The sequence below is a fragment of the Sander vitreus genome, chromosome 17 (genome assembly GCF_031162955.1).
Source record: "Sander vitreus isolate 19-12246 chromosome 17, sanVit1, whole genome shotgun sequence".
Lineage (NCBI taxonomy): Eukaryota > Metazoa > Chordata > Actinopteri > Perciformes > Percidae > Sander > Sander vitreus.
The window spans coordinates 28,040,887-28,054,257 of NC_135871.1; the positions used below are offsets into that span (position 1 = coordinate 28,040,887).

Here is a 13,371-nt window from a genome sequence, read left to right on the forward strand (position 1 = left end):
CCTCCTCAAACCTTTACTCAAACTTCACAATTCTACATCCTTCCCTCAGTCTGCTTTTTTTCTTTCTTTTTACTTCCTATGTCCCTCAAATCCTGAGTAAAAAAGCCTGGAGAGAGAAAGCAAGTCCACCTGTCGTCTGTAGAGCGGTCTCTTTCTACAACACATATATAGACAGACAACCCACCAGTTCACCAGGCTTGTCACAGAACGTCTCTCTGAGACAGATGTCAGGAGTGTCCCATGGCTCAGACAGGAAAAAGCAAGAGAGAACAGGTAGAGTAGTGATTAAGAACATCAGGTCATAAACGATTATGTGATTGACAGAAAACTAATCGACAATGATTTTGACGAATGTTGAAGTCATTGCTCTTAGGAAGATGCCAAATATTTTTGTTCCAGCTTGTGGAAATGTGATTGTGTTATGTGTTTTATGACACTGTAAGTGGAATATATTTGTGAAATTTGAACTGTTTGTTGGACAAAACAATTTGAAGATGTCACCACAGGCTCTGGAACTTGCAATGCGCTTTTTGTCACCCAGCACTTTATAGATCAAAAATAATAATCGATTAATCCAAAACATTACTGACAGTTCGGTAATGAAAATAATTTTAATTACAGCCCAAAAAATACGGGGGGGGGGGGGGCATAGGGGGAAAAGATTGCAAGACGGACATAAAGGTCAACAATTGGTTACAGCTTACAATTGCCTAAACTTTTGCACTCCTGACAGATGGAACAGGCTTCAGGACTCATTCAAATTAATCGTTTCCATTGAGACATTCAGGGTGATGCTTGAAGATGCGTTACATAGGGACTGCTCTTGTTTTTAATAGCCCTCTTATTAGCCTACATCCTTGATCCTCATTTCATTTTATTGTTCAGATAATTGTTCTATCATTAGTTTGTTTTTATTTCTTTTTATTTGCGCTGTAATCGGGGCGTCATTGGAAAACAGAGCATGCTCTCAATGGCCCCCTCTGAATAAATAAAGGTTAGAATAACATGTTTACAGAATAGTGAATATTTTTCTCTAACTCAGTCTACTGACACTATCTAGACAAACACGTATAAACCACACAACACATGTCAGGCTCCAAAAGAGAAATGGTGTAACCATCTGGCCCAAGGACAGAGCTGAGAGGACCAACATGTTTATGTGTGCATGTGATTGAGGTGTGTTTTCCATCAAGGTGAAAGTGACTTTCAGGAAAGCTTCCCGTTTCCTCTGGAAACCTCCTGCGTGGTAACATAATAAGTGATGCGGGTTTAGTTCTGATTTCCTGAAAAACAGCCTCCTCTTCAGACTCGCAGTATTAAGGCCTCCAATTGCTGGTACTTAGCATAATAAGATACAGTACAATGGCAGCATTCCTTAAACAAACAACACAGGAAATCATTTTTTCACTGAGCTTAACATCCTAAATCCTCCCCTAACTGTAATGTTTCCAAAATAAAACCATCTTTCACTGACACTAAAGTATCTGTCTCGACCGTCTCCGTTGTGCCTCTTTGTTCTATTTCCTCCAGTGCTGTCAGCTCAAAGGCCTCCACCAGAAAAAGAGCCAGCTCCACGTAGCCTCCCAAAGAGAAGCTGGCAACAATCTTTGAAGCTAAAAATAACTGCAGCAAAAAATGCTGCGAGCTCAGGATAATCAGAACCCACGCCCAAACGCAGGCCCGCTCGCTCGCAGGGCCGCCTGCTAAACTGCTGAGTGGCAAAAGACCAGGATACAATCACATTGGGATCAATATCGCTTACATCTCTTACATGGCAGAGGATGGCTGAGGTGGCTCATATAATGTGCATGAAAAATGTGCCACCAGACGCTGACACACTCACAAACAAAGAACCATTATCTATAACAAATTGAGAGGGAGGATCTCTTGCTGTGACTGATATAAAAATTAATGGTCAGGAAAACGGATTTGTTAGAATAGCTTGAGGTACTTAAAGCTTTAGTGGGTAACTTTTTGATATTATTGAACGTCCCTTACATTCAAGCCATTGCCAAATGAGTAGCTACAAAGCTAATTAAGACTATCAGCTCCACACAACTCTCTCTGTATTTCTCAGTATGACTATGTTCAGAAGATTGTGGCATCCGGAGACTTTCCCACACAGAAACTCGAGTGAAGATAATGACCTCTTCTGAAGAGTCCATCATGTTTTTTTAATCCTCCGTGTCCTCCTTGGCTACTAGCAACTGTGTGGAGGAGGGGTGGTGCGCGGTCACGGAAGGCTTGTATCACGTTTGAATGCGCGGACAGTTTTGTTGTCATTACTTAGAATTCCTCATGGGGGCGACAGAAACTACGCACTATAGCTTTAACCCTCATGTTGTCTTCTGGTCAAATTTGACCCGTTTTCAAAAGTTTGTATATAACAAATATGGGTTTATTTCAACCAAATTGCCCACAACTAAGATGGATGGTTCCATACATGAAACAAGGCTGTGATTGTCCATTGCACAGAATGGTCCTTTTCAGAATGATCATTTTGTATTCATATTATTGGATTATTATTACTGATGCATTAGCCACCTGGTACGGCTGTAACTGATTAATTTGAACTATTTTGTCAGCATTGAGTAGTTTAGTGTAAAACATCCACATGTATAAGCTGATCATAATGTCTGTAAAATCTTAACCTGGAAAACAGTGTGAGGTAAATGTACATGGGAAATGCACTAGGCTATGTCTTCCCCTGTAAACTATTGGGACAAAAGTATGATGAACCATAAAAATACATAAGCATCGCTAAAATTGTACCTCTACATTATACTTAAGTACAATGTAGAAATTATGCATTTCCACCAATGCACAATATCACTTGTATTCTGACTGAGCATGTTGAAAGGGAACCACTGCAATCACTGAACAGGGGGGTGTTCATTTCACTTAATGCATTTATTGAATTAATACAAATTTAATATTTAATACTTAAGTCTTTTGCACTCCACTACATTTCAAGGAGATACATTGTACTTTTTACTCCACTACATTACTCTGGCAGCTTTAGTTACTAGTTACTTTACACATTACAAAAATATATAAAATACAATGTTTTCTCATAAATTAAACTACATTTAAACAGCCTACAAGTCCAGCTGAAATGATTAGCCGATTCATTTCCAGTTCCTAAAATGTTTATGCCTTGATTACTTTTACTTTTAATACTTTAAGTACATTTTCCCAATTATACTTACATACTTTTACTTAAGTACCATTTTCAATGCAGGGCTTTTAAAACAGAGCTAAATGGTATTAGAACTTAAACTTAAGTAAAGGATCTGAATACTTCTTCCACCGCTGCACGCCACCCAGTCCAGGGAACATCAGCAGCAGGAGGAATGGTAATATGAATCAGACAAGCTGACCTTGAGAGACAGGCAGTGAGAGACATGAGGAGAGAGAGAGGGAGAAAGAGAGAAGGGGGGATGGCAGGAGGAAAAAATTCAATCATACGGCTCGGCCACTGAATGGAATCATGTCGGACTAGAACTGGTTCAGGCCTAAATTGTTGGGCTCCCTGCTAGCTCTGTTTACACGGAGGTTAAATAATCACTGTCTAAGCATTTTATGTACGCTAATAGCATTGTTTACTGCCAGGTGCCAGCAGTATAATAAGCAGAAGGTGGGGGGGGCTTTTATTCAGACCAATGGATCACTGCTTGAGGAATACAACTAGGAGAGGGTCACTTGGCTCATAAAACCTAATGTTGATGTCTACATATGTTAGTTAGACAAATTTTGCTTAGTATATTATGACAACTGTCTGAGGACCTAAAAAAAAAAAAAAGTACGGACAAATAAATAACGGAGCTAAATGACTTACTGATTTTTTTCAATATTGTGTCTCTGTCCTTTACAGTAGTATTAAAATTGTTTAAGGTAGGAGAGGATTGTGGTCTTGGTTACAATGAACTAGGGTTAACTGTTGGAAGGAGACAGGACACCAACAGCAATCTCCAGTGTCAAAGTAAGAAACTTTGTACACCACGCTGAGCTCCTCCCAAAGAGGTTTTATGCAATAACAACTAGAGATGCACCGAATCTGGATAAGATTCTGCCGAATCCGAAACCGAATACCGAATCCTACTCCCATCCTCAGTCCATTAACACGGTAAACACATTAATGAAGTAAACAAATGGTTAACACAAGTTGTTAGCTGTGACTGTCCTTCCTTTGCCATACCTGAAGTTGCTGCATTTTGGCTGCTGTCTTTAGATTCCATCATGCACAACTTGTATTCTTTCAGATGTTTCATACGCAAATGTTGTAACAGTGGTGATGTTGTATATTGTTTAGGGTCCTCGCCACCACGAGACAAATCGTCATTGCAAATTGAAAGTGTAGCTCGACTTGAATCACCTTCTTTTGACTGAAAGTACTGCCAAACAACACTTTTTCTGCTCACGAGTTCCATTTTCACTTTCCCACAGCCTACTGCATTGAACGGTCCACCTACGTAAGCACCTTCCCGTAATCAACGGCGGCGCCATTATGTCGACCAGCGTAGCGCGCATAGTGCAAGCGTAGGGTTCGGTTTGGTGGAAAAAAATGGTTCAGCAGAAACCGAAACCCGTCAAAAAGCCCAATATTCGGCCGAATCCGAATCCTGGATTCGGTGCATCCCTAATAACAACATCACGTTACTTGACGTGACAGTGTCGTAATTTCCCATCAACGAGTCGCTTGTCATGAAAATGCAAACACATGTCATTCTAAGAATTTGAAAAAATTACCAATGTTTTTTTACTAGTAAATGTACAGGTCAGTTGGGCAGTTGGAGTTTCTTGGCCCCATTTGTCACGGCCCACATTCCTCCTCTGAAATAACAACAGAGAAACAAACCGCAACACTAGCTGTTGGCTATGGTTGAACTTATAACAGTGTAATATTTATTTGCTTACTTGTGTTAAACGGTTTGCTGCTGTAAGGCAGCTGACAGATTTAATTAAGAGAGTGAGCCAAAGGTGGGCGGTGGGAGAAAAGGGCTGTGGATTATTGCCTCTTTGGAAACCTCTCTTATGCAATAACCCACAAAAATCAATATGCTTTTTGAATATGCTATCCCTGACTATAATCATAACATTTGGAAACAAAATATTAGGTTTAAAGCGTATGGAGTCTAAAGAAAGACATTTATAGATTTGTTGCCGCTCAACAAAAAATAAAACGTGTTTTTAACCTTCATATCAACTGAATGTTCACAAAAGAGATTGAGGAATATCTTTATATTCATAATATTTTTTACCCCGTGAGATGATGAATGTATGCCTGACAGCTGTCTGTTAAATGCCAAGTAAGTTAAGAAATCTTTGAAAAGGTTAATGCCGAACATGAATGATTTGGGATACAGTATAAGCTGTTAATGACGTCATAAGTCGGGTAGGGGCGTCGTTCTGGGTTACTACTGCTGCTGTATGGCTACACTGTTACTATGTCCCATAATTAATATGAACTGTCCTCCTTGTACTAAAACTGTCTAAACAGCCAAAGCAGTCTTTATTGTCTCAACAAGAACCTCATTCCCCATGAGCAGTCAGAAACAAACACCTCCGAGAATGTGGATAGTGGAGCAGTTAGCTGGCAGGTGGCAGCCTTCCCTGGAGAGCTGACGCAGGGCAGGTGAATCCCAAAAAAGGAATTAACTCTTCTAAGATTTTGTCAGCTGCTACTTTCCCCGCCACTGGCTCCAATGAAATTGAGCAAGCCTCATCTAATCAAGACAGCTTAAACCTGAATTCATTATTAAAAGCCCCTCTGAAATTAGCCGCAGCATTTAACCACTTTGTACTTTATCATCATCTGCAGCTGATAGATGTGCTCTGGAGGGGAGGGAAAACAGCAGATTAAAAGAGAGAAAGGCAGATGGAGAATTTTCCACATTGGCAGTCATGATTTCCTGAAAAATCTAAACATAATAACACATTTGGACTTAGTTTTCCACCGACCAAAGATAATCTCACCTAGTGTGGGGAATGAAGGCCCCCTGAACACCTTCATTCACTGAAGTAGTGCCCAAGTACGGGGAATTCCTCGGATTCCTCGGCGTTGGATAATTCGTCAAAGGGCCAACTTCAATTATTTACACTTTCTGCTACATATTGAAGATGTTTCTCTTCCGCGTCGTTAATATTTCATCACTTTTCCCCCCGCAAGACATTTCATCAGAATGAATGAAGTGGCGTTAAGCTTTATTCTCACAGCATCTTCGCCAAATTAAAACTCTAATCGGGACTGCATGACAGGTTTTGATGCATTCTTGTAGTGGCCAGGCACAGCAGTCTCAAACACTGCACCAGAGATAAACCGACCGAAGTGTGTTGTCAATTAGAAAATGCCTTGATCTTTTAGGAACAACTCATGCGATTGGTTATAAGTTATCTTGGCACTCAAATGAAGTGGAACATGAGGAAAGCATGGGCATTTATCATTTAGATGAGTGGAAATACTAACGCTAGGTCCCCAGACATTTTCATTACAAGAGCCTTGAGATGGGTATGTGTTACATGACATGTGTTTGGAATTCATCCAGAACCCTATACCTGTGCATCAAGGTTGAACAAAGAATTTCAGAACTGGTTGGAAATTGGAAGAGAAGAATTCACTGTAAACATTTTTAATAAGAAGTGATTTAGTCCATTATGAAGCTCTAAAATCATGGACTGTGTTAAGTTTGGAGAACCATGTGCATCATGCCATCCCTTCAAAACAGGGCTTCCTGATTGCATAATAATGCAGGATTCATCTTACTGAAACTGTATTGGTGCAGATTCCAAAACAAAATGAACAGATGGCTCAGACTTTGGGGGCCATTGCCAATCACAAAGACCAATCAGTTGACGCCTTTCATATTTCTCTTGCTTTGCCTGCTGTAACAACCTGATGTATCTCATCCCATTGGCAGAACTGTTTTACTTTTTTCTTTTTTTTAAGATTATTTTTTTGGCCTCTAGGCCTTTATTTTTGTGACAGCTTAGACATGAAAAGGGAGAGAGGGGGGAAATAACATGCACGACTTGTAAGGTGGACATTTTTAAGACACTGATCAACAGACTCATGCATTATTTCAAGATCCTGAGGGTCAGTAACCCCTCTGTAGCAGCCATTAGTTTTGGGGCATTTTGGCCTTTAATTGAGAGAGCAGTTGTAGACAGGAAACGGGGTTGAGAGAGGGGGAAGACATGCAGCAAAGGGCCGCAGGAACGGAATCGAACCATGGGCCACAGCAGTAAGGACTGAGCCTTGGTACATGGGGCGCACGCTCTACCAGGTGAGCTACCAGGCGCCCAGTCTAGCAGCCACTTGACAGAGATACAATCCCAGATCTATCTTGAGAAAATAAGACATTTTTTTTACAGAGCACAGAACAATATTCACACTACCGATATCAAGTGTTAAAATTGAGACATGTCACATTTCGGTTACCATTTCTTCCACAGATTGCTACCCCCCACAAGCTATACTTAAGTCCTAATAAGCTCTTTTAGCTGAAAGGAAGCAATCAGAATTCAATGATGGTGCTGATTTCAGTTCTCATTCATTCACAGCTGGGTCACACACATTGGATACATATAGACACACTTGCTGCTGTGGACACAAGAGTGTGTATTTGTGTGTAAGCCTGTGCACGGGCAGCATGCACAGACATACACACAAATGCAAAACAAAAACTTGATTGTGAACTCTACAATCTCGTTTATGAACTAAAATCTGGTTTAAAACCTAAAATCTCTCCCTGTGAGATGATCAGTGCAACACAACCATGTACACAGATGCCCTCAGTGTTGGCCAGTGGTGATAAAAGCCAACTTACATTTTTGGTTAATTTGGTGGTATTTTTTGCGTGGTAGATGAACTGAAATGATAAAACTAAGAAGATATGCTTTTCAATAAAGACACATTTTCAATTAAACACAAGTAGAAGCAACTTGTGGAGATTCTTCAATAATGGTGGGTTCAGTAATAACTTCAATAAGAATACTCTATATCTATACATTTGCTGAGGAAATATGTCAACCGTAGTTGGGTCGAAGAATCTTGGGTATAGTTATGCCAGGATCAATTATCACAACATCTGTTTTTTTTCCAGTTGGTCAGATTGGGAGATCATGGCCATAATTGAGCTCAGAGACATGTCTACTACACATTAAAACCCATACAAACATAGCTTGCATTCATACTTGTGCTAAGGTGACTGGAAGGAAGGGGTCGAGACAGACTTTTGGTATTAGGAATGTCAACAATAATGGCATCCAAAGTGTCACAGAGCGGAGCACACACGTTATTAAACTAGCTAGAGAAGAATTACTTTCATAATGAATCCTCAAAATGTGTATTAAGATACAAAAAATGCAGTACCCAATGCTTTTTATTCCAAAAAAACTGAAGTCTGTTGGATCAGAGCAATTTGATGATATCCACCCCAAGTCATAATGTCTTTTTGCAGAGTTTGAGCTATATATTGATCATAAAGAATAATATCCTCATAAAGAGTTTTGGCTGAAGCAAATACCACATTTTTGGCAGAGTTGAGAAACATTTATTCATGTCATCCAAAACGTGTTTAGCTGGAAACCAAGTTTTAGAATTTATGCTTCACCTGGTACATTTCTTCCTTGGTATCTTTTTAAGGAATTTTGCCACAAGTGAAGTTTGGTGAAGTGGATGACTCAGCATAATATGCCATAAATATTAGGAAACGATACAACTTCCCTACACAATACTGATGCCACAAACAGCAACAATAAGCACCACTTTTTGTGTGCGATTTTGTTAATATATTGCTAAAACATTTCCCCAGGCACCCCTGAGGGATCCTGAAACACAGCTAACAGAAAATGTTCCCTCAAACATGTCACCTTAGCATAAATCAATGAAAAACATACCACAACAAACCATCTATCAAAACAATCCTTCAGCAGTCATGCTTGAGTGTGTGTGTGACTGATAGGTGGGCTAATGTAATTCTGTTGCTTCCACCGTCATGGTGATGGCCTGTTAATCTGGATTTAGGTTTCGGGGCCACTGTCTGACTGAAACCTAATCCCACTGAGTGGCTCATGGAGACAAAGACCTCACAGTGCACCAGAACATATTCTGAAGCACGGACCTGAAAATCATGTAATGATCCACAATCACAGACCAGAATCTATTTGCCATAATCATACGACAAATACAGTCCCAGTGCCATCTCATCATCGAATGAACCTTTGTAGGGATTTACTCATCAGTACATTGACTCATCCGGTTCATAGATTCTTTTTTTAATCAATTCTCTGCATGCTTACGTATGGCCTATTACAGAATCTGTTTTAATTTTAGATTATAGCAGCAACATAAAACATGACATGTCATCCATATGACGCATCTTCTCTGATGTGTAATAAATCCTATGCAGCATTTTACAAAGACACTTCTGAACCTTGAGACAGAAATATTGCTATTTCAGTTTATATGACGCATTGCTGATCATAACTTGTAATATATAGAGGGGTGACCAATAAGAGCACAGATCTGATTTCCATTTTTCGCTTGATCCAACTGACATTGTCGCTGAGGGATCACCTGACATTTTGTCCAGCAGTGCAGAGGTTACTTGGCTCCCTATAATGGTATCAGACCTCAACTTCATTCTGCATCTTATGGCACAGGGACGGTTTAAGATTTTGTAAGGTCCAACCAATTCAGATATGTCAATCATGTTTTAAAAGTGACATTTGGTAGTAGTAATAAAGTAAGACTTCTCAACTATGACATCTTCCTATAGTTGTCAGATCTTGACTTTTTGACAGTTAGACAAGCTAGAATGTCACCAAATGCCACCAGAGCTACACTACACCAGGGGTTGTGGAGGTATAAAAGTGCCATTCACTTTCTGTATAGAAAATGACAGCTGACTAGCAGTTGGAGCACTTCCAAGGTTTGGATGACTAGGAGGTTGAGTCATTATGACAAAAGAGTATAAACTGTGTTAGGAAATACTTACAATTTCCAATAGCAAAACATACTAATGGAATCAGCGGCTTATTTCACTTTTCAACAGCATAGCCCAATGTGAGATAGAAATCTATGTCCATCTCTATTTTGTGATCCACAAAGACAGGGACGGCATCAATAAGAGCACACAGATGGTCTACTATACTTAAATTAATAGAATTTTCTCTGTTTCTGAGCACAGGCCAACACAGGCAATTCAGTAATACCGCATAACACATTCACACATAATGGATAGTTAATGTGAAAATGATGGCCTTTTCAAATCAAAGCAGCATGTGGGTGGTAGAATAGAGGGGGTGGGAGGGTGAAGGGTGTTTAGGATTATTGAACGAGTCGGCTATTCTGCAGTGGCAGAACTTTCTCAGGCGAGCTGGAGAAGGAGTGGCATTTTCCCTTGGATATCTATCAACGAGGCTTAATGGTTTTCATGAGCATTTGCTGGAGAAATTACATTCTTTTTTTTAATGGTTAATTAATAAATGAAAGGACAATGATGAATGGCCCCCATTTTTCCTCCTGATAATGAAATGATACACACTTTTCGCCCTATATGTTTCTAATTATCAGGGGGAACATCCCCTGGTCTCTGGTGTAATCTGGGAACGTTTTCATTATCATGGACACAAAAGAAGCGGATGCACCTTTGCAGTCAAGCAGGCAAGCCACAGCAGGTGGGATGTGATTTAGTTCCTCACATCATATAACTATAAATAATTCAACAAAAAAAGGCGGCCATCGTGTATATCACACATTACAACCGACTATATGATGAGAAAAATAGCAACAATAGCCAAGCTTGAATGCCATAACAGAGCCATTTAGGTCAGAACACATTCATTCATAACATACAGCAAATGCATCTACCATATCTAATTGGTCCATACCTTGACACTAAGTGGTGTAACAGTATAGGACTGCATTTGCAATATTAAACTCCAAGAAGATATTGACAGTATAGGAGATGCCTGTAGCACCTGTTTTCAACAAAAGCTTCCTGACTTGTGACCTTTTTTTCACTGCAGACATGGGAAAGAGCATGATGTCCCACTGTTAAAAAATATAAGCCACTCCTGTCACTCTGAAAATTGTCTGTATGTGTGTGCCCAAGCCGGGATCAGAGAAACGAACATCACAAGCAGAGAAAAGTCCAATACATAATATGACACCATTTTGAGAGGAGAGAGATTTATCATGGAGGAAGCTGTGTTTATACCGTGTGTGTGTGTGTGTGTGTGTGTGTGTGTGTGTGTGTGTGTGTGTGTGTGTGTGTGCGTGTGTTATTGAACGCTGCAACAAAATCCCCATAGCATTGATCAATAGCATGTGTGCTTATCATGACTTACGTCAAGGACAGAGATGGTGAAAACAGAAGTACATGAGTCAGCATCCATTAACGGATGGATTAACACATTTCTTTTCAAGTCATTTTAAATGCAACAAATAAGCAGTTTACCTGGGCCACAGTTAGCTTGTTAATGTCCCAACATTATAAGCATCAAGTACGTTTAAAGTTTTACAGGAACAAAACAACTTAATACTCCAACTTTAATGCTTGGAGGTTGCAGCAAGTTATCAAAACCACTTAGTGTACATATTTCCACACTCTGTCTATGTTATTGTTTTTACCTAACTTAACTTATTCTACCTCATCACAAAAAAAATCACCTTGATTATCGAATTGCTCTAATTATACAGTATTGCAAATTGTTATCTGAAAAAACAACACGACTGATGCTTTGTAGCAATCCTTCACGTCAAGGTTGTGTGATGGTAACATCAACTTACTATCACCAAATACCATACAACTATTTTCTACTTTCTAATCCAAAGTCATAGCTTACTGAATGTACTGTACCACCATTTTAAACTCATTCAATGTTGCTGAAGAGGACGTTGCAGTGCTGCTTACTATCCCTTCAGGACATGATACACCAAAGAAGATAGCCTTACTATACCGATCAATGCTATTGATCACTCTTCTGCAATTCCCAGCCTACAGGAGTGTCAAATACACAATTTCCAAAACAGAATGGTAGTACATGGTGATGGTTGCAAACAAAATGGTCTCCAATAAACTGTAAAATCTTACATTATCAGAAATGAATTGCTGCTCAAATATCAACCTTCACACTTCAGTCTGTGATAAAGGAAACACACCTGTGGAATGTAATTTGTGAATATGCCCATTAATCTCTTCAACTAAGCCAACTCACAAGTTGTCATAGACCAAATATGTTGTCCTTGTGTTGATGTTTCAAGCCAGAAAACTAAATTGCTCTTTACATTCTGATTGTACAAGAACCTGGGCAAGCCTTTACTGATGCAAGTGACTTACGTGTCTTGCGGTGGCCGTGTGTACGCGTGGTGAGCGTGGTGGAGACCGTCTCAGTAGTAGTATGCTCCAGGGTCCACATCTGCGTAGAGTCATGGAGTACAGTTGGATTGGACGGTGAGGGGCTAGATGTTGCTGCTCCAATTATGAAGGTCTTCCGTGGCACTGCAGTAGTAGTAAAAGCCGAAGGTCCTCGTCCATTACGATTTACAGGATTCCGAGGGGTGACTTGGCTCCCCGAGGCTCCACCCCCTTTTGGGTTTATAGTTGTGGTAGTAGCAGTGGAACGAGGTCTTCCTTTCGCAAAAGTTCCAGTTCGAGGTGTGGGGTTCCCACCATCAACTGTCGGAGTAGTTGTGGTGGTTGTAGTATCGGGACTTTTGGGAATCCCGCTTGGCTTGGAGAGGAAGATAGGATCCTGGCCTATCCGATTAGCATCCACCAGGTCTGTTGGCACGTAATCCCGCACTGTACCAACAACAATCCATTTCAGCAGCATCAGGCTCAATCCAAGGCCAATGAAACCAATAAGTAAGGGGACCACACACAGCCATGTCTGCTGGCGTGGCCAAACGGCACAGCGAAGGGGACCCTGATCCTGGGCCTGGCCCTCACCACGGCCCCCTGAAGCCCCTGAACCCTCAGGCTCCTCCAGGATCACCGCCCCTGAAACAGCTGCCCCAGAACACTCGCTCATCCTTTCTTTCCGTCCTTTATGGCTCATTGAGGGTTAACCCTGTGATAAGCATTGGTAGCACATGGCAGAAAGGTTCCCAACAATGCAGAACAATGAGAACAGACAAAGGGAAAGGTGATATAATGGATACTAAAGGACCTCACAGGAATGGGATGCTCAATAACATGTACACATATATGTAATCCAAGGATAAAGAGAAAGGGAGGGGTGCAGGAGATACATGCAGACAAGCTATCACAAACACACAAGCACACACATTCACACGTAGAGACACCCAGTGAAAAATGGGAGAGCTGGCGTAGACGGATAATCGCCCGATTAGTCCGTGTTTAG

At 40.5% G+C, this 13,371-nt stretch overlaps 1 protein-coding gene across 1 annotated transcript in view; it reads right to left on the reverse strand.

Annotated features, from left to right (window-relative positions):
- nrg3a (neuregulin 3a) overlaps positions 1 to 13,065 on the reverse strand; it is a 402,653-nt gene extending 389,588 nt beyond the window's left edge. Inside the window, exon 1 of the mRNA XM_078273801.1 lies at positions 12,345 to 13,065. Coding sequence (XP_078129927.1) covers positions 12,345 to 13,065 — 721 coding nt within the window. The remainder of the gene's footprint in view (positions 1 to 12,344) is intronic.
- Between the last annotated feature and the right edge of the window lie 306 nt (positions 13,066 to 13,371).